This window comes from Salmo salar, chromosome 01, assembly GCF_965601325.2.
Source record: "Salmo salar chromosome 01, fSalSal1, whole genome shotgun sequence".
Classification (NCBI taxonomy): domain Eukaryota; kingdom Metazoa; phylum Chordata; class Actinopteri; order Salmoniformes; family Salmonidae; genus Salmo; species Salmo salar.
The window spans coordinates 30059951-30082435 of NC_138291.1; the positions used below are offsets into that span (position 1 = coordinate 30059951).

General features: G+C 46.1%; 1 protein-coding gene across 3 annotated transcripts in view; it reads right to left on the minus strand.

Moving 5' to 3' along the window:
* Window positions 1-22485, minus strand: part of LOC106586068 (protein unc-79 homolog) — a 53455-nt gene that overhangs the window by 2970 nt on the left and 28000 nt on the right. For 2 of the 3 annotated variants that reach the window (XM_082973427.1, XM_082973426.1), the window contains exons 24-41: window positions 12280-12461; window positions 11841-12042; window positions 11452-11631; window positions 10874-10942; window positions 10090-10424; window positions 9641-9823; window positions 9261-9423; window positions 9009-9158; window positions 7473-8861; window positions 6123-6239; window positions 5904-6006; window positions 5646-5786; window positions 5478-5516; window positions 5181-5293; window positions 4993-5078; window positions 4334-4507; window positions 4176-4244; window positions 1551-1661 (exon numbers count right to left, since the gene is read on the minus strand). In XM_082973427.1, the coding sequence (XP_082829553.1) occupies window positions 1551-1661; window positions 4176-4244; window positions 4334-4507; window positions 4993-5078; window positions 5181-5293; window positions 5478-5516; window positions 5646-5786; window positions 5904-6006; window positions 6123-6239; window positions 7473-8861; window positions 9009-9158; window positions 9261-9423; window positions 9641-9823; window positions 10090-10424; window positions 10874-10942; window positions 11452-11631; window positions 11841-12042; window positions 12280-12461 (3806 nt within the window). The remainder of the gene's footprint in view (window positions 1-1550; window positions 1662-4175; window positions 4245-4333; window positions 4508-4992; window positions 5079-5180; window positions 5294-5477; window positions 5517-5645; window positions 5787-5903; window positions 6007-6122; window positions 6240-7472; window positions 8862-9008; window positions 9159-9260; window positions 9424-9640; window positions 9824-10089; window positions 10425-10873; window positions 10943-11451; window positions 11632-11840; window positions 12043-12279; window positions 12462-22485) is intronic. The other variant, XM_045694096.2, reaches the window with a different exon arrangement.

The window sequence follows — 22485 nt, forward strand, 5'->3', positions numbered from 1 at the left end:
AGAACAAATGAGGATAGCGGAAAGAGAATATAGAAAATAACTGTGCACAAATGTTGGAATGATTTTAGAGGAACCAAGTGAGATAGGCATACTGGGGGAAAAGGTTTGCCTGGTGGATGTTTTCTCTAAGCTGTCTTATTTCATATTTCAGGGCTGTGTACTGTATCTCTCGCTCCCTCTCTAGTCCTGCCTGTGTGTATGTGTACTGGAGTATAAAGGTTGTCTGTGGTCTGAACAGAGACAGAGGATGTGATTAGCATGGCACCCAGTCCAGATCTCCGCTCTTCCAGGGTCTCAGTCCAGATCTCCGCTCTCCCAGGGTCCCAGTCCAGATCTCCGCTCTCCCAGGGTCCCAGTCCAGATCTCCGCTCTCCCAGGGTCCCAGTCCAGATCTCCGCTCTCCCAGGGTCCCAGTCCAGATCTCCGCTCTCTCAGGGTCCCAGTCCAGATCTCCGCTCTCCCAGGGTCCCAGTCCAGATCTCCGCTCTCCCAGGGTCCCAGTCCAGATCTCCGCTCTCCCAGGGTCCCAGTCCAGATCTCCGCTCTCCTAGGGTCTCAGTCCAGATCTCCGCTCTCCCAGGGTCCCAGTCCAGATCTCCGCTCTCCCAGGGTCCCAGTCCAGATCTCCGCTCTCCCAGGGTCCCAGTCCAGATCTCCGCTCTCCTAGGGTCTCAGTCCAGATCTCCGCTCTCCCAGGGTCCCAGTCCAGATCTCCGCTCTCCTAGGGTCTCAGTCCAGATCTCCGCTCTCCCAGGGTCCCAGTTCAGATGAGGCTGTCAGCCTGGAGAGCCACTGCCCTCAATACAATGCCCTGCTACATCTCTCTCTCTCTTTTCAACCAAATAAATAATTCCCTTCTCATCAGCATGAAACCACAATATATTGAGTATAGTTGATTTGGGGTCATATTTGTTCAAATGTTCTATGCGTAGTGCAGTAGTGATAAACATAACTTCCCAAACATCCATACATCTACAATATCCCAAGCACTGAAAATCCTCCTTAAACTTGTGTTTGAGACAGCTCACCTCATAAGACTAACTGCACAGGAAACATTTGAATAGACGGATGTTATATAGCGGGGATTAACCAGGCTGGAGGAAATCAATAGAGCTGGAGACATAAAGCATGGTGCTGTGACAGCAGTGGTGTGGTAAGGATCCATCTGTCCTGCAGCAGGAGACAGCCCAGGCCACAGTTCTAACGGAGGGAGGCTTTCCCTCATTCATCCTCAGCCCAGAGCCCCAACTAACCATGGAAATCAATACTGGCTGATTGTTTACTTAATTATCTGTGACACACAGCCACCTTGCTGTCTAGCAGGAGCGGCTGGGGATAAGTATTATCACCAACAACTACAATATACAGAGGTCTGCAGACATGGTTTCATGTTTAACAATGAGGGACAAAGTAATATTTCCGTATCCCTTTTCAAATTGGGCCTTTCACATGAGATCATTGCAATCCTACCATTTTTTTATTTTTTGTTTTTTTACAAACAAACATAAACAAATATACTAGCAAATGTAAGCTAAGCTATACATATCTACCTTGTTGAAGGCTTTGTAACAGAGGCCACACAGCTCCACCAGGTAAGAGAGGCTGAACACTCCATACTGCATAACAAAGCTCAGCAGTTTGGAGAAGGGCTCCAGTAAGCTCTGAGGAAGAGGAGAAAAAGAGACAGTAAAGGCTGGGTCCATGCCTGCTGGTGGGAGGCTAAGGGGATTTTAACACAACAGGGATTTTGTAAGACTTATGCGTTCACTCATGCAAATGACAGTCTACGTGAATGAGCTGTTCACTGAACAAGATCTGACTAAACTGAATGCTATCAGGTGTAAATCCTTTGATTTAAAGAGTCAGAATGCAACCAGTCATATAACCTGCTCAGGCCCATATCATAGAAGGGCAGGGATAGTGTGCTATATGACACTCAATTGAAGACTGTGCTTACCATTTGGTTAGTAGGCCTAATGCGTCCTGTAGCACAATCTCCAAAAAGTTCTGGGACACTGTAAAGTCCATGGAGAATAAGAGCACCTCCTCCCAGCTGCCCACTGCACTGAGGCTAGGAAACACTGTCACCACCGATAAATCCATGGTAATTGAGAATTTCAATAAGCATTTTTCTACGGCTGGCCATGCTTCCACCTGGCTACCCCTACCCCGGTCAACAGCCCTGCAACCCCCACAGCAACGTGCCCAAGCCTCCCCCATTTCTTCTTTACCCAAATCCAGATAGCTGATGTTCTGAAAGAGCTGCAAAATCTGGACCCCTACAAATCAGCCGGGCTAGACAATCTGGACCCTCTCTTTCTAAAATTATCCGCCGAAATTGTTGAAACCCCTATTACTAGCCTGTTCAACCTCTTTCGTATCGTCTGAGATCTCCAAAGATTGGAAAGCTGCCACGGTCATCCCCCTCTTCAAAGTGGGAGACACTCTAGACCCAAACTGCTACAGACCTATATCTATCCTACACTGCCTTTCTAAGGTCTTCGAAAGCCAAGTTAACAAACAGATCACCGACCATTTTGAATCCCACCGTATCTTCTCCGCTATGCAATCTGGTGTCCGAGCTGGTCATGGGTGCACCTCAGCCACGCTCAAGGTCCTAAACGATATCATAACCGCCATCAATAAGAGACAATACTGTGCAGCTGTATTCATCGACCTGGCCAAGGCTTTCGACTCTGTCAATCACCACATTCTTATCGGCAGACTCAACAGCCTTGGTTTCTCAAATGAATGCCTAGCCTGGTTCACCAACTACTTCTCAGACAGACTTCAGTGTGTCAAATTGGAGGGCCTGTTGTCCAGTCCTCTGGCAGTCTCTATGGGGGTGCCACAGGGTTCAATTCTCGGGCCGACTTTCTCTGTAAACATCAATGATGTCGCTCTTGCTGCTGGTGACTCTCTGATCCACCTCTATGCAGACGACACCATTCTGCATACATCTGACCCTTCTTTGGACACTGTGTTAATTAACCTCCAGACAAGCTTCAATGCCACACAACACTACTTCTGTGGCCTCCAACTGCTCTTAAATGCAAGTAAAACTAAATGCATGCTCTTCAACAGATCGCTGCCTGCACCTGCCCGCCCGTCCAGCATCACTACTCTGGACGGTTCTGACTTAGAATATATGGGCAACTACAAATACCTAGGTGTCTGGTTAGACTGTAAACTCTCCTTCCAGACTCACATCAAGCATCTCCAATCCAAAATTAAATCTAGAATCGGCTTCCTATTTCGCAAACAAAGCATCCTTCACTCATGCTGCCAAACATACCCTCGTAAAACTGACTATCCTACCAATCCTTGACTTCGGCGATGTCATTTACAAAATAGCCTCCAGCACTCTACTCAGCAAATTGGATGCAGTCTATCACAGTGCCATCCGTTTTGTCACCAAAGCCCCATATACCACCCACCACTGCGACCTGTATGCTCTCGCTGGCTGGCCCTCGCTTCATATTCGTCGCCAAACCCACTGGCTCCAGGTCATCTATAAGTCTTTGATAGGTAAAGCCCCGCCTTATCTCAGCTCACTGGTCACCATAGCAGCATCCACCCGTAGCACGCACTCCAGCAGTTATATTTCACTGGTCACCCCCAAAGCCAATTCCTCCTTTGGCCGCCTTTCCTTCCAGTTCTCTGCTGCCAATGACTGGAACGAACTGCAAAAATCACTGAAGCTGGAGACTCATATTTCCCTCATTAACTTTAAGCACCAGCTGTCAGAGCAGCTCACAGATCACTGCACCTGTACATAGCCCATCTGTAAATAGCCCATCCAACTACCTCATCCCCATACTGTTATTTATTTATTTATTTTTGCTCCTTTGCACCCCAGTATCTCTACTTGCACATTCATCTTCTGCACATCTATCACTCCAGTGTTTAATTGCTATATTGTAATTATTTCGCTACTATGGCCTATTTATTGCCTTACCTCCTTTATCCTACCTCATTTGCACACACTGTACATATACTTTTTCTATTGTATCATTGACTGTATGTTTGTTTATTCCATGTGTAACTCTGTGTTGTTTGTGTCGCACTGCTATGCTTTATCTTGGCCAGGTCGCAGTTGTAAATGAGAACTTGTTCTCAACTAGTCTACCTGGTTTTTAGAAATAATGTATTTTAAAGCACACAGACAGACTCACCCGGGTTGCACTTGTGGTGGGGATCTTCAACAAACAAATGATAATCCTCAAACTGGAGTCCAGGGGACACTGTGAGAGAGACATACAATTCTTCATAAGGCTTTAGCTCTATATTTGTCACAGTCAATGCAGCCTACATGCAGTGTGAGATCCAGTACCTTCAGAGGCAGCACAGAAGGTAGTTTAGTGAGGAAGGTCTGGAACTGATTGCAGATGGTGGTCCACAGGTTGCTGGGGGAGTCCATGGGCAGGGCCTCCATGAAGGTGGCAATGTTCTCCAGGCAGTGCAGCATGGTGCCCCCTGCTGGTAGACTCCTCTTGTTGTTCAGACCCTGAGGACAGTGGTAGAAATGACAACAGGGTTACATAATACATATTTATTGCCATAGAGCCATTACCAACTGTTCCTTTATCAATTGTTCAATCGTTTAAAAATGATATTCTAAAAGTGGTTTTGACAAGTGATGTTATGAGTCAAAGGAGTGAACTGAGGTGGACTATCACAAGTGCTATTCCTTGAACATTGTAACAGTGTAAGATTTCTAAAGAGAAGACACCAAGTTAATAGAGAATAAGTGAATATGGTGAACAACCATGCAGAGGCATACTCTTCAGCAGCATTCTTAATTTGCTTTGTTATCGCGCTATCCAAACAGCAGTGCTGTAGTGTCGTCAACTTTTACAAGAGCTCCTCCTGCTGGATACATGATGAAAGTGGAAATTTTGCTTGAGATTCAAGACATACACAAACACCCGCATAGTTCCTTCAGCCGAGTGCTGAGCTTTAATCATTACACTAAGCAAGTAAAATTCCCACCTCCAGCAACTGGTTCAGCGCAGCCACAGAACTCAGTTCATTAAAATCAATCAGGGAAGAAGCCAATGTTCTCAGAAAACCTCCATCTGGAAATACACAGAAATTGACAGTAAAGATCAAACCTTATCCCTCAGAATGTTGCTCTTAACAGGAGCCATATTGTGTTTTATATGTGTGTCTGAGTAGACCTTTGATGTTGCTCTGGAAGAGCTGGGGCAGGATGCCATTGGGGGCCAGCTGGTGGAACACACAGCGGAGGAATTGCTTAGCCACACCTGCTGCGTTGCCAGGGATCAGCATACTACACCAACAGAGACATAAACATCAACTCACACACAGCGTCTGCACCTCATGTTGGCCCATTCTCTCATTTGTGTACAAGAATACAGCCAGCGTGAACAAGTCATCAGCATCTACAGTACACCTGAGTTTAACACATACCAAATAAGAATATATTTAGTATGTCTAGTTGTGATGTGTCATACCTCTCAGCTTGCCCAGAGAAATTAGCGCTAGACGCCAGCCTGTAAGAAAAACATCTGAATTCAAGATCAGAGACATGACAGAGAGTGTGCTAAAACTTTACTGAACAATCAGGTTTGTGTATGGGATGTATAAGGGGGTTGATGCAGGAGCTGCTGTAGTTGCCAGACCTGCCCACAGACTGCAGGATGTCCAGCAGCAGTGGAGCGGCCTGGTCAGGGCTGAGGTGGATGAACATGGAGAGCACCACCACTGCCAGGCCCAGGGTCTCCTCATCATACTCCTCTAGCACCGCACCACAGTCACGACACCTGAGAGACCACACAGTATTGTTATTAATAACAACGAGTTACCATTAATACATACAGTATCCGCTGTCCAGAATGACACACCAGTCAGTGTTGGGGGTTGGCGGTAGGTTCACTCACCTGTCAGTCATGGTGGTGGGCTGATCATCAATGAACTCCTCGGGGGCGGGCACAAACATACTGACTGTACTGGGGGCAGATAGGAGGCTGGTCTTGGTGGGGCCTGTTTAGAGAGCAACACGAAAATCAGCACAGTCAAACAAAGTCATTACAGTATTTAAAAGGTGTTTTGATATTTACAAATCTGAAGGGGTGGAGCAGAGATAGCCAGTGACTGACCTGTCTCCCAGGTGCTGATGTTGTGAGGGGCGCTGGACTGGTGCTCCAACTGTCTCTTCATCAGCTGGCTAATGGTTAGAGCTCCCAACGAGCCCCGCTTCACCTGACGGTACTGAGCTGGGGTGCGACACACACACACAGAGGATTGAGTTGCCTGGTACTATCCCTCTATCTCCACTTTCATTTCAATGACTGGTTTACTAAAACAAACTGAGTTGAAAATGGGGAGTGGAAAACGCTCACAGAGATAAATATAAAAATGATTCAATGGCTTAGTTGCATATATTCAAGATTTGATATATTGTCGGAATAGATATAATCCCTGGTCTATTGATAAGAAAAACAAAAGAACCATGAAAACAACTGCATTGGTGTCAAAAACATAACGCTGAGAAAGAACGACTGAAGAAAAACTATTTTACACATTGAAAAAAAGAAGGCCAAATGTTTGAACGGTGTAATGTTGTGGGTGTGATGACCAGACCCTGTTTTATTGGGGAATTTAAACAGATGACAATGAGAAACTATTTGGATCCTACTTGATACTGAAGAGTGGTTGCTTGTTTCTGGGATAGCAGCTTCGTGGCTGAGGCAGATTCCTGTGGATTTTCCAGGGTAGTGTGAGTGAGTGATGGGGCGCAATACTGGCTGCTTCAGCTCTCAGCCACCTTATAACCTCACATGTGGACAACTGTTTAGAGCATGAGCTGCTGCAGACACCCAACGCCAAAACAAATGTAGTGTAGAGCTACAAGTGGTTAACTACAAGTATAGAGTAACAGCAATCTAAAATGAAGATTTTGTGAAGACATTACAATTGTTTATTGATGCCCTATTTAGTAAAAAACTAATTTGCCTTCTCATTCCATGTTATTACTTGTTCTTATATGGACAGCTATTTATGGACAATGTGTTGCAGTAATTTGAAGATGCTGTACTGATATTTACTTATCCGCTTCTAGGACTTTATTTCACAACATGTTTTGTTTTTCAGGTGTTTACCATGGGTTGGAATGGGAAAAGGGAGAAACACGTACAAAGCCACACCACAGGACAGGAGACAGCAGTGGTGACCAGTAGATTGAAGATTTGAAGTAGCATGGATATCCGACTAGACAATTTAAAGTCTGTTTGTGTGGTTCTGCCCTTCTAAGCAGACACTTCCGTAACTATTCTAGAAAATTTGTTCTAGAAAAATCTTAAGAGATGTCGCCACTGAAACACACACATCAAAATTACATATTGTGCATGAAATCAGCATACGTAAAGGATACAGCAGCTGTAGGTCCATACAGAGGGAGACCTCTGGACTGAGGCTTCTCTTTCTCCCCTGACCCTGGTCTCTCTTACCTGTCTCAGTGGGCTGCTCACCCAGCTTGTCCAGGGTGTTGAAGGAGATGTCCAGGTACTCTCTCTGGATGGCGCTCACAGCTATCTTCCTCTGCTTGCGTTGCCGGGGAACTATCTGGATCTTAAACTCTGCCTCGTCATTGTCATCCTCATCATCATCATCAGGTTTCAGGTCGCTGTCATCAAGGTCATCATCTTCATAATCTTCCTCTTCATCATTGTTCCCCTCCAGAGAGGTGAGGGGCTCGGCTGTGTCTTCAGGAATGTCCAGGAAGACGGTCCTACCAGAGGGACTGGTCCCCAGACCCACCGGTGCCTTCAGGTCCTCAGGGTGCACAAAGTCATCCAGGGAGGTGTCAGGGACAGCAGGGGTCTTCCTCAGCAGGTCCCTCTTCTGTTGTAAGCTGAGAGTCATGGGGCTCTCCAGGCCAGGGTGCTCCGGCTGGTCAGGCAGCTCCAGGGAGGTGGTGGGGGTTGCATAGCGTGGCCTCCTCTGTAAAGGCTGTTGAGGGATTTCTTTTGCTGTGGAGTCTGTGGTCTTCTTGTCCATAGAGCAGTCCTCCACGCTCACTTGCACCACCCGAGACAGGCGCATGGTGCTACTGCTGGCAGGTGAGGAAGGGGGCCTGGCAGGGGAGGCAGCGGGCCTGGCAGGGGAGGCTGGGGGCCTGGCAGGGGAGGCAGCGGGCCTGGCAGGGGAGGCTGGGGGCCTGGCAGGGGAGGCTGGGGGCCTGGCAGGGGAGGCTGGGAGCCTGGCACTCCCATTCAGCCTGTTGCCCATCACTGTGTTGAGGTCAAATTCCTCGTCACTTTCCACGATCCTCAGTGGCGGCAGGGGCTCAAACACCAGGGAGTCGTTGTCGGACATGGAGAGGATGGAGTGTTTCTCTGGGATGGAAGTACAGTCAGAGGAGAGGTCAATGAGGTCCGGGTCCTCCTTCTCTGCTGATGAGCCCCCTGTAAGAGGGGAGTCCAGGTCGGCCTTGTCCTCAAAAGTCTCCATGCAGCTGAGACGCACCTCTGGGATGACAGGCCTGGAGCAGTCAGAGTGGCCCCCCCGGGATCCTCGACGGTCCTGGTGGACGCTGCCCTCCACACGGCCTGAGGAACCATCTGACGAGCCCTTCCCATGGCCCCCTGTCCGCCTGGGGTGGGAGGTGGTGGAGGGGGGTGCGGGGAGACCATGCTGCAGGTCACAGCGGTCTATGCAGGACTTGCGTCGGTGCTCGTCCAGGTTGTAGAGGATGGAGTCAGTGTTGGCAATGTCCAAGGACTTCTGCTTGTGCATGGCCTGCAGGCGCTTCTTCCTGGTGCTTTCCTCCCTCACACAGTGCAGGATGCTGTCCTGTAGCGCACTGGCCTCGCGGTACTCAGACAGCTCAATTTCACCTGACACAGACGGAGAGAGGATCAAAAGATATAATCTATCTGATTATAAACATCAGTAAAAGCTAAATTCATATCAGCAAAAGCATTTAAGTTCAATTCATTTATTTTCTGGATAAAATAGGTCATCCTTTGAGACTATTTTTATACTTTTCTGGGCATTCAGTTCCACTGGCTGGTACTTGACAGACTTGCTGCCACCGATCCTCTTCAGACGGGCGAAGAAGGTCTGGGACTCCTTGTTGCCTGCTCCAGTTGGGGTGTCATGGACATCAGACTCATCAAATACACTGTCCTCCTCTGAAAAAAAAAACACACACACATTATATCCAAAACTCTCAAGTCTTACTCCAGATTCATTTCAAGCCCAGTCCAGTAATGTAATCATCTTTCTGGTGCTACCTTTCTCTTTCTCGCTGTAGCGGCTGATGTTGGAGTTGTCACTGTAGAGGGGTCCGGCGGTGGCATGGGGTCTACAGCTGTGGTACTGGGCATTCAGGGTGTTGATGGTGATGTGGATAAGGTGCAGAACCACTTTACTCACATCCATGTCCCTGTAGGGGTACTGGGACCACACACAGGATCGGTAGGAGTGGAGTGTACGAGAGTAGAAAGCAACACCAATATTAATAAATTAGCTGTTGTTCCCATTAAAAATAATTCACAACCAGACTTTTAAGTGCTGGTAATCAATTATACACACACTGTATACAGTTTTCAATGTAAACACATTCACATAGTGGATAAGGTTTCATTATATTCCAAACATGGGTAGTGTGTACCTTGTAGAGGATGACCAGCAGGGCTTTGAGCCACATCTGTCTGATGTGTGGCTGCAGGGCCCAGAGAGAGCAGCGTGGGGGCTGCTGGAAGTAGTGTCTGAGCTGGGGGCAGGTGCAGTACTTCAACACCTGGACCACCAGGGGGAGCAGCTGCTTCCCCAGCCCAATGTTGTAGTCCATCACCTGCAAGAGATATCACATCAAGCTAGGTTCTTCTTGAAGCTTGACAGATATTCATAATCAGCAGCAGCAACATGAAACTTAAACTTTACAGAGGGAAACAAGACAACAACAAAAAATCCCATCTTAAATGTACTCTCAACTGAAGGAGGTGAGAGCAAGGGATGTTTCTGCGGATTAAACTCTAAATGTATTCAAGGATAATCATTCAAACTATTTTTACAGCGTTAACTCGTCGTCATTCATAGGGTTACTTGATATTCTCTGACCTGTGCGATGCCAGCGATGAAAGCATTGAAGGAGGTTGAGGTCCTCATCTTTTGCGGTGCGATCATGAAGCAACCCTCCTGCTGGTCGAAGCCCAGCAGTAGATACAGGTGGCGCTTCACCGTGTTGAAGGCCTTGGCACTGCCAATGTCTGCCTCGGCACTGCTCTTGTCTTTGGCCATGAACTTCATCAGCACCATGATGAGCTGGTGCACCGTCTGGTGATCTATCCCAGCATCCTCTGGGAGCAGGTCCCTGATGACCGAGTCGTCCTCTGGTGAGGGCTGGCCTAGGAGAGGGGCTGAAGCGTCAGGGTTAAAGGGCGGGAGGAAGCGTGCTGCAGACAGGGGAGCGGATGAAGTGGAGAGGGGCGGTGAAGCAGGTGAACAGAGAGGGAGATGGTACGACAGTCATCTCATTTGGTCAACATTCAGCAGGGTGATTACATATATGGACACCACTTTAACATATTCATGGCATATGTCAAATGCAAACAGAAAATGTGAAAAGCTATCAAGATAGCAAGAGTAACAGTTTTCTCCTATTCCAACAGTATAATTAGTATTTGCCTGAGACTAAAATAGAATGCACAGTCTATGAAGTCTGGATGAAAAGCAATGAATGTCAGTGAAGAGCAAACATTGTTTTTTTCAAGTTTCCTGATGTCCATCAACTTTACCATTGCCATAACCTATTTATTTCTCGCACTATGATGTGATTATGCTGAAGGGAATGTTGATCTGGTTCAGTTGTAATAAGGTGAGTCAGATTTGGGTTGTTATTTACCTGGCAGGACTTTCTCTATCATATCTCCCAGAGTCGGGGCAGAGTGCTCTTGCCTCGTAAGTCTTAGAGCTAAAAACCATACATGAGAACACAATTTAGGAGAATGTTCTGGGGAAGTAGCAAAGGACACGTCTGAGCTTCCAGACAACCCCATCCCAATGTCTCACACCATTCACACAAAGTGATCCCAAGACGTATGTGGATCCTCAGACAAGTAATTCTATTAATAATTTAGCTTCCACTTGCTTACATGAAAAATAATGTGAAGCACTCAAGCTTAACAACCACACACAGTCTAAAGCCAACCCCTTCACCCAGAAACTCAGACGGCATCCTGTGCAGAGTCAATGAGGAAATCACACATAATACAGAACTCTTACATCCAGCAAGAGAACGAATCACAGAAAACAATTGAATAAAACAAACAGGAACACAGATACTGTTTGTAGGTGTACTAACAGAACAGAGAGATGAATGGATGAGGAGAGAAACAGTAGGAGCATGGGACAGACAAATGCTGAGACCCACAGACTAGTAGCCTAACCAACCAATGGACACTCTACCAACTGGACACTTACGTAGACGGTTACACAGAGTCTCTGGGAGGGAGAAGGCCCTCTTGGACTCGGACGGGCCCTTGACGCTGTCACGGAGGGAACGCACACTCTTCTGACGATTCCTGGCAAAGCGCGCCCGTCGGATTTTCCACATCGCTGCATCACTAAGGTTGGCCACGTTGGTGCGCACAGCTGTGATGGCTGACAGGGAGATGCAAGGAAGGAAAGATAAATAACATACATCACTGTGACTGTGCCCCATAACACACCTCAACTGGAACAGTTCTTTTCTTATTTCACAGGTTTATATTTCCCTACTGTACATGCTTTGTTTGTTGTATTGAACATGTCATAGCACAACTTCTATTATGCAGACTATGTAACAGAAAGAATCCTCCAGCTGGGCATACTGGTGGGGAAAGGGAACTCCTTGTTGCAGTCCAAGTGGAGCTGGGCCTCCAGGGAGAGCGTCTCGAACCGGTTGACAAAGAACTCCCAGCTGAGGGCAGGGACCTCCTGCTTCAGGTGGTGCAGCATCAGCAGCTTGCTGAGGATGATGGGCCGGTCCCTCACCACTGTGTCGAACTGGAAGTCCAGGCACAGACACAAGCCCTAAAGGCACACACAAAGATACAGATACAGAGACAGACACACAAGTGTTAGCACTGCACTTAGATGTTTATGTGTTATTTGTCAATCCAGAATTATTTGCTGACATGCTGTGAAGCAATTTATCCTCCGGGACAAAAAAAAGACTCCATACACGTGTTCAATTGATATAAGAAAAGTGGTTGTATGGTAGTTGAACAGGAGTATTTATCTTGGCCTAGATAGAGCTCTGTTAGTCACCTGTAGTGCTGGGCTCTTGATGGTGTCCAGCAGCAGCCTGGCGCGTGTGGCAACAGCCGGGTTGACATCCTCCACAGAGGCCAGGAAGCAGCAGAAGGCGTGGGCCAGGGAGTACTTCAGCAGGTGGTTTTTCGTCACAGAACCGATGTCTAGGAACCGACAGAGCACTGCTACCTTCTCCACTGGGAGTTACCATGACAACACAGACAAGGCACAAGACAACATCTCAGCGCCATGACACATAGAGGTAGATAGAACACTAAGTAAAAGGTATAATGAGAACACCACTTTCTACAATCTAATCTGAATTTTTTCTCTTGTAACCTTACTTATGTATATATATGACAAACAATGCATCAGTAAACATGTCGTCCCTACGAATGACGCAATTTTGTAAATTCGTTTTTTTTAAGGAGTAGATCAGCTTTAATATTGCAGATAGATTGTAGCTTATATCAATGTAATTGTCTGCATCATTTCCAATCCCCCATAAAAATAACACCATTTTGTAAATTCCGGATCTCTATGGCAAGATGCATCATCCGCCCAAGTTTCATCAAAATTGGGCCAGTGATGTCTGAGATATCATGTGTGATGAAAGTACGAACGTCCGGACGGAGATCCACAGTATCCTCCCCGATTTCATTATGGGGGGCAATAATAAATCAAGCAAATGTCTGGTCTATTCATTCTTTCCATTGCAAAGGATAGTCTTAAAATAAGCATCACTCTAATGCTGATGGGCAATGTACAGTGCCTGTCACTAGATGGCACTGTGGAGGAGGCGAGCCAGCATTATCCTAGCCAGATTGCCTGTGGGCAGAGAGGAAGAGGCAAAGTCAGAGGGATAACAGACTTGGGCTGCAGTCCAAACACTTAAAAGACACACCCTCGTCCACTTACCCTCACCTTATGCCAGCTAACCACTGTTGGTGGTCATCAGCTATCCTTTAGCTTGAAAAGCTATCACCAGTTTTGTACAACACGACTCAGACCAGAGCATACCGGACCTATTTTCTCTCCATATCTCCGGATTTCTACCGCAAGCTCTGGACATTTACATCTGGATCTTGCAGCTAACTAGCTGCTATCCGAGTGACTATTGGCTAACGTCGGTCCCGGAGCAAACTCCAATTATTCCGGAGCTAGCCAGCTGAAGAGTTCCATCAGCCACTCCTGGGCTACAATCACCTATCCGGACCCATTTTACTGCCGATGCGGAACCCCACCGGGCCTTCACGACTGGTCTACCAACGTTATCTGCCCGAGGGATTTATCCAACTAGCCCCTCTGTCGCGACGTAACCTGAACGCCCATCTGCTAACTGTGGCCTGCCAATTGTTAGCTGTTTTGAGCATATCGGCTGCTATCTGAATAGGTCTATCGGACAATTTTCTTGGGCCACTATAACTATAACTATTTTGCCAATTGGATTGGTCCCCTCTACCACACGGAACCCCACTAATCTACCGACGGAAACGCATGAGGTGGCTAAAAACAGACCTCCATCTTCTGCCAGCTTGCTACCCATAGCCCGGCTCGCTGTCTGAATCGCCATGACCCCAACCAACCTCACTACTCACTGGACCCTTGTGATCACTCGGCTAAGCATGCCTCTCCTTAATGTCAATATGCCTTGTCCATTGCTGTTCTGGTTAGTGTTTATTGGCTTATTTCACTGTAGAGCCTCTAGCCCTGCTCATTATACCTTATCCAACCTTTCAGTTCCATACCTTGAAGCTATTTTGTCGCCCCCAGAAACCTGCTCCTTTTACTCTCTGTTCCGGACGTCCTAGACGACCAATTCTCTTAGCTTTTAGCCGTACCCTTATCCTACTCCTCCTCTGTTCCTCTGGCAATGTAGAGGTGAATCCAGGCCCTGCAGTGCCTTGCTCCACTCCTATTCCCCAGGCGCTCTCTTTTGATGACTTCTGTAACCGTAATAGCCTTGGTTTCATGCATGTTAACATTAGAAGCCTCCTCCCTACGTTTGTTTTATTCACTGCTTTAGCACACTCCGCCAGCCCGGATGACCTAGCCGTGTCTGAATCCTGGTTTAGGAAGACCACCAAAAACTCTGAAATCTCCATCCCTAACTACAACATTTTCAGACAAGATAGAACGGCCAAAGGGGGGCGGTGTTGCAATCTACTGCAGAGATAGCCTGCAGAGTAATGTCCTACTATCCAGGTCAGTACCCAAATAATTTGAACTTCTACTTTTAAAAATCCACCTCTCTAAAAACAAGTCTCTCACCGTTGCCGCTTGCTATAGACCACCCTCTGCCCCCAGCTGTGCTCTGGACACCATATGTGAACCATATGTGAACTGATTGCCCCCCATCTATCTTCAGAGCTCGTGCTGCTAGGTGACCTAAGCTGGGACATGCTTAACACCCCAGCCATCCTACAATCTAAGCTTGATGCCCTCAATCTCACACAAATTATCAATGAACCTACCAGGTACAACCCCAAAGCCATAAACACGGGCACTCTCATAGATATCATCCTAACCAACTTGCCCTCTGAATACACCTCTGCTGTTTTCAACCAAGATCTCAGCGATCACTGCCTCATTGCCTGCATCTGTAATGGGACAGCGGTCAAACGACCTCCATTCATCACTGTCAAACGCTCCCTGAAACACTTCAGCGAGCAGGCCTTTCTAATCGACCTGGCTCGGGTATCCTGGAAGGATATTGACCTCATCCCGTCAGTAGAGGATGCCTAGTTATTTTTTTTAAATGCCTTCCTCACCATCTTAAATAAGCATGCCCCATTCAAGAAATTTAGAACCAGGAACAGATATAGCCCTTGGTTCTCTCCAGACCTGACTGCCCTTAACCAACACAAAAACATCGAGGGCTGTTCTGCATTAGCATCGAACAGCCCCCGTGATATGCAACTTTTCAGAGAAGTTAGAAACTAATATACACAGGCAGTTAGAAAAGCCAAGGCTAGCTTTTTCAAGCAGAAATTTGCTTCCTGCAACACAAACTCAAAAAAGTTCTGGGACACTGTAAAGTCCATGGAGAATAAGAGCACCTCCTCCCAACTGCCCACTGCACTGAGAATAGGAAACTCTATCACCACCGATAAATCCACTATAATTGAGAAATTCAATAAGCATTTTTCTACAGCTGGTCATGCTTTCCACCTGGCTACCCCTTCCCCGGTCAACAGCTCTGCACCCCCTACAGCAACTCGCCCAAGCCTTCCCCATTTCTCCTTCTCCCAAATCCAGTCAGCTGATGTTCTGAAAGAGCTGCAAAATCTGGACCCCTACAAATCAGCCGGGCTAGACAATCTGGACCCTTTCTTTCTAAAATTATCTGCCGAAATTGTTGCAACCCCTATTACTAGTCTGTTCAACCTCTCTTTCGTGTCGTCTGAGATTCCCAAAGATTGGAAAGCAGCTGCGGTCATCCCCCTCTTCAAAGGGGGGGATACTCTTGACCCAAACTGCTACAGATCTATATCTATCCTACCCTGCCTTTCTAAGGTCTTTGAAAGCCAAGTTAACAAACAGATTACCGACCATTTCGAATCCCACCGTACCTTCTCCGCTATGCAATCTGGTTTCAGAGCTGGTCATGGGTGCACCTCAGCCACGCTCAAGGGCCTAAACGATATCTTAACCGCCATCGATAAGAAACAATACTGTGCAGCCGTATTCATCAACCTGGCCAAGGCTTTCGACTCCGTCAATCACCACATCCTCATCGGCAGACTCAACAGCCTTTGCTTATCAAATGATTGCCTCGCCTGGTTCACCAACTACTTCTCTTATAGAGTTCAGTGTGTCAAATCGGAGGGCCTGTTGTCCGGGACCTCTGGCAGTCTCTATGGGGGTGCCACAGGGTTCAATTCTTGGGCTGACTCTCTTCTCTGTATACATCAATGATGTCGCTCTTGCTGCTGGTGATTCTCTGATCCACCTCTACGCAGACGACACCATTCTGTATACTTCTGGCCCTTCTTTGGACACCTGTCTGGGCTAGGGGGCAGTATTTTCACGGCCCGATAAAAAACGTACCCGATTTAAACTGGTTACTACTCTTGCCCAGAAATGAGAATATGCATATTATTAATAGATTTGGATAGAAAACACTCTTCTAAAACTGTTTGAATTGTGTCTGTGAGTATAACAGAACTCATATGGCAGGAAAAAACCTGAGAAAATTCCAAGCAGGAAGTGGCCTGTCTGAGAATTTGTAGTGCTTCTTTTGATTCTCTATCGAAACTACAGTATCTATGGGGTTACGTAGCACTTTCTAAGGCTCCATTGGCTCTCTAAAGCCTTCAGAAAGCGGATTGAGGCGTCTCCTGTCTCTGGGCAGAGTATAGTAGCTCAGTTTCTTAGTGGTCTGCCTGGTGACAAAGAGATTGGATATGCGCATTCACACGACCACGCTATTTTTTCTTTTCCTCTTTGAATGAATACACTATTGTCCGGTTGGAATATTATCGCTATTTTATGAGAAAAATACCATAAAAATTGATTTTAAACAGCTATTGACATGCCTTTAAGTACGGTAATGGAACATTTTGAATTTTTTTGTCTCAAAATGCGCTTGCGTGTTACTCTTTGGATAGTGACCTGAACGCACGAACAAAACGGAGGTATTTGGACATAACTATGGATTATTTGGAACAAAAACAACATTTATTGTGGAAGCAGCAGTCCTGGGAGTGCATTCTGACGAAAATCAGCAAAGGTAATACCATTTTCCTAATACTAATTCTGAGTTTAGTGTGCCCCGAACTTGGCGGGTGTCAAAATAGCTAGCCGTGATGGCTGAGCTATGTACTCAGAATATTGCAAAATGTGCTTTTGCCAAAAAGTTATTTTAAAATCTGACATAGTGATTGCATAAAGGAGTTCTGTATCTATAATTCTTCAAATAATTGTTATGTATTTTGTCAACGTTTATGATGAGTAATTTAGTAAATTCACCGGAAGTTTTCGGTGGGAATACATTTTCTGAACATCACACGCCAATGTAAAAAGCTGTTTTTTTATATAAATATGAACTTGATTGAACAAAACATGCATGTATTGCATAACATAATGTCCTAGGAGTGTCATCTGATGAAGATCATCAAAGGTTAGTACTTCATTTAGCTGTGTTTTGGGTTTTTGTGACATATATGCTTGCTTGGAAAATGGCTGTGTGATTATTTTTGGCTATGTACTCTCCTAACATAATCTAATGTTTTGCTTTCGCTGTAAAGCCTTTTTGAAATCGGACAATGTGGTTAGATTAACGAAAGTCTTATCTTTAAAATGGTGTAAAATAGTTGTATGTTTGAAAAATTGAAATTATTGCATTTTTGTGGTTTTTGTATTTCGCGCCACGCTGTTCCACTGGCTGTTGAATAGAGTGGGACGGTCACGTCCCACCTAGCCCATAGAGGTTAACAAACCTCCAGACGAGTTTCAATGCCATACAACTCTCCTTCCGTGGCCACCAACTGCTCTTAAATACAATTAAACTAAATGCAGGCTCTTCAACCGATCGCTGCCTGCACCTGCTCGCCCGTCCAGCATCACTACTCTGGACGGTTCTGAGTTAGAATATGTGGACAACTACAGATACCTAGGTGTCTGGGTAGACTGCAAACTCTCCTTCCAGACTCACATCAAACATCTCCAATCCAAAGTTAAATCTAGAATTGGCTTCCTATTTCGCAACAAAGCATCTTTCACTCATGCTGCCAAACATACCCTCGTAAAACTGACCATCCTATCGATCCTCGACTTCGGCGATGTCATTTACAAAATAGCCTCCAATACCCTACTCAATAAATTGGATGAAGTCTATCACAGTGCCATCCGTTTTGTCACCAAATCCCCAATTACTACCCACCACTGCGACCTGTACGCTCTCGTTGGCTGGCCCTCGCTTCATACTCGTCGCCAAACCCACTGACTTCAGGTCATCTACAAGACCCTGCTAGGTAAAGTCCCCCCTTATCTCAGCTCGCTGGTCACCATAGCGGCACACACCCGTAGCACGCGCTCCAGCACGTATATCTCACTGGTCACCCCCAAAGCCAATTCCTCCTTTGGCCGCCTCTCCTTCCAGTTCTCTGCTGCCAATGACTGGAACGAACTACAAAAATCTCTGAAACTGGAAACACTTATCTCCCTCTCTAGCTTTAAGCACCATCTGTCAGAGCAGCTCACAGATTACTGCACCTGTACATAGCCCATCTATAATTAGCCCAAACAACTACCTCTTCCCCTACTGTATTTATTTATTTATTTTGCTCCTTTGCACCCCAGTATTTCTACTTTGAACATTCATCCACTGCAAATCTGCCATTCCAGTGTTTTACTTGCTATATTGTATTTACTTCGCCACCATGGCCTATTTATTGCCTTTACCTCCCTTATCTCACTTCATTTGCTCACATTGTATAGACTTATTTTTCTACTCAAATCAAATCAAATTTATTTGTCACATACACATGGTTAGCAGGTGTTAATGCAAGTGTAGCGAAATGCTTGTGCTTCTAGTTCCGACCATGCAGTAATATCTAACAAGTAATATAACCTAACAATTTCACAACAACTACCTTATACACACAAGTGTAAAGGAATGAATACGAATATGTACATAAAAATATATAAATGAGTGATGGCCGAACGGCATAGGCAAGATGCAGTAGATGGTATAGAGTACAGTATAAACATATGAGATGAGCAATGCAGGGTATGAAAACATTATATGAAGTGACATTGTTTAAAGTGGCTAGTGATACATTACATCAAGATGGCAAGATGCAGTAGATGGTATAGCGTACAGTAAGTATATACATATGAGATGAGCAATGTAGGGTATGAGAACATTATATAAAGTGGCATTGTTTAAAGTGGCTAGTGATACATTTAATTACATCAGATGGCAAAATGCAGTAGATGGTATAGCGTACAGTATATACATAAGAGATGGGTAATGTAGGGTATGTAAACATTATATAATATAAAGTGGCTAGTGATAAATTGATGACATCAATTTTCCCATTATTAAAGTGGGTAGAGTTGAGTCGGTATGTTGGCAGCAGCCACTCAATGTTAGTGATGGCGGTTTAACAGTCTGATGGCCTTGAGATAGAAGCTGTTTTTCAGTCTCTCGGTTCCAGCTTTGATGCACCTGTACTGACCTCGCCTTCTGGATGATAACAGGGTGAACAGGCAGTGGCTCGGGTGGTTGTTGTCCTTGATGATCTTTTTGGCCTTCCTGTGACATCGGGTGGTGTAGGTGTCCTGGAGGGCAGGTAGTTTGCACCCGGTGATGCGTTGTGCAGACCTCACTACCCTCTGGAGAGCTTTCCGGTTATGGGCAGAGCAGCTGCCGTACCAGGCGGTGATACAGCCTGACAGGATGCTCTCGATTGTGCATCTGTAAAAGTTTGTGAGTGTTTTTGGTGACAGCCTCCTGAGGTTGAAGAGGCGCTGTTGTACCTTCTTCACCACGCTGTCTGTGTGGGTGGACCATTTCAGTTTGTCCGTGATGTGTACGCCGAGGAACTTAAAACTCTCCACCCTCTCCACTACTGTCCCGTCAATGTAGATAGGGGGCTGCTCCCTCTGCTGTTTCCTGAAGTCCACGATCATCTCCTTTGTTTTGTTGACATTGAGTGTCAGGTTATTTTCCTGACATCACACTCCGAGGGCCCTCACCTCCTCCCTGAAGGCCGTCTCGTCGTTGTTGGTAATCAAGCCTACCACTGTAGTGTCGTCTGCAAACTTGATGATTGAGTTGGAGGCGTGCATGGCCACGCAGTCATGGGTGAACAGGGAGCACAGTAGAGGGCTGAGAACGCACCCTTGTGGGGACCCAGTGTTGAGGATCAGCGGAGTGGAGATGTTGTTACCTACCCTCACCACCTGGGGACGGCCCGTCAGGAAGTCCAGGACCCAGTTGCACAGGGCGGGGTCGAGACCCAGGGTCTCGAGCTTAATGATGAGTTTGGAGGGTACTATGGTGTTAAATGCTGAGCTGTAATCGATGAACAGCATTCTTACATAGGTATTCCTCTTGTCCAGATGGGTTAGGGCAGTGTGCAGTGTGATGGCGATTGCGTCGTCTGTGGACCTATTGGGTCGGTAAGCAAATTGGAGTGGGTCTAGGGTGTCAGGTAGGGTGGAGGTGATATGGTCCTTGACTAGTCTCTCAAAGCACTTCATGATGACGGAAGTGAGTGCTACAGGGCGGTAGTCATTTAGCTCAGTTACCTTAGCTTTCTTGGGAACAGGAACAATGGTGGCCCTCTTGAAGCATGTGGGGACAGCAGACTGGGATAAGGATTGATTGAATATGTCTGTAAACACACCAGCCAGCTGGTCTGCGCATGCTCTGAGGACGCGGCCGGGGATGCCGTCTGGGCCTGCAGCCTTGCGAGGGTTAACACGTTTAAATGTTTTACTCACGTTGGCTACAGTGAAGGAGAGCCCGCATGTTTTGGTAGCGGGCCGTGTCAGTGGCACTGTATTGTCCTCAAAGCGAGCAAAAAACTTGTTCAGTCTGTCTGGGAGCAAGGCATCGTGATCCGCGACGGGGCTGGTTTTTCTTTTGTTGTCCGTGATTGACTGTAGACCCTGCCACATAACTCTTGTGTCTGAGCCGTTGAATTGCGACTCCACTTTGTCTCTGTACTGACGCACCTCTTGAGGATACCGTAGGATAGGGGGCGCCACAGCGCATTTTGAAAAAAAATCGTTCCCATTTTCAACGGCCTACTAATCAAACTCAGAAGCTAGGGCATGCATATACTTATTATATATGTATAGAAAACACTCTAAAGTTTCTAAAACTGTTTGAATGGTGTCTGTGAGTATAACAGAACTCAAATGGCAGTCAAAACCCCGAGACCGATTGAAACAGGAAGTGGAATTCTGAATTGTGGACTCGACTTCTCATCTTTCCCTATAAATAACACCGTTAACCATGGTTCAGTGAGCACTTCCTATTGCTTCCACTAGATGTCGCCAGTCTTTTCACAGTGGTTTGAGCCTTATAGAGTCAAAACTCAGTGAATGAGACGAGTTGGAAATTGGTCACAGGGGATGGGCCATCACCATTATGACGCCGGCGGCCATGGCGCCACAGCGCATTTTGAAAAAAAATTGTTCCCATTTTCAACGGCCTACTAATCAAACTCAGAAGCTAGGGCATGCATATACTTATTATATATGGATAGAAAACACTCTAAAGTTTCTAAAACTGTTTGAATGGTGTCTGTGAGTATAACAGAACTCAAATGGCAGTCAAAACCCCGAGACCGATTGAAACAGGAAGTGGAATTCTGAATTGTGGACTCGACTTCTCATCTTTCCCTATAAATAACACCGTTAACCATGGTTCAGTGAGCACTTCCTATTGCTTCCACTAGATGTCGCCAGTCTTTTCACAGTGGTTTGAGCCTTATAGAGTCAAAACTCAGTGAATGAGACGAGTTGGAAATTGGTCACAGGGGATGGGCCATCACCATTATGACGCCGGCGGCCATGTCTGCCCCCACCTTTGGAAACGGTTTTAAAGGCCATGAAATCATCCCCCTCGAATCTTATTGGCTCTCTTGGTGTTACAGGCCCTGAAGATTAATGTTTTACAACGTTTGACATGTTTGAACGAACCTACATGCGGGAGAATCGCATTTTATCCGGAACTTCAGCCCTGCGCTTGGAGAGAGCCATAGGACGCGCTACCAACAGCAGGCTAATGGAACGTGAAGTATGGACTTTTTGACCGAAAATACATCTGTTGTGGACCTGGGATGCTTTCTGATGAAGACAACTAAAGGTAGGCGATTATTGACAATATTATACAAGATGAGATGTGACATGCGATTGTTTCCAAGATGGCGCCGAGCTCTGTATATTAGCTCATTTTCTGAGTATCGCATCTCCTTTTATCGCAAAGTGTGATTACCCAGTAAAGTTAATTTAAAATCTGGTATGACAGGTGTTCTCAAGAGATATTCATCTATAAATGTTAGATTGACAATATAAATTTAAAAAATCGTTATAGGATAGTAATTTAGGGAAATGTAGCATTGTTTACCGGGACGCTTTTGAGGGGAAATTATTTAGTCAACCTCAGACAGAGATGTAAAATGCTGTTTTTATATATAAATATGACCTTTATTGAACAAAAGAATGCATGCATTGTATAACATGATGTCCTAGGGGTGCCAT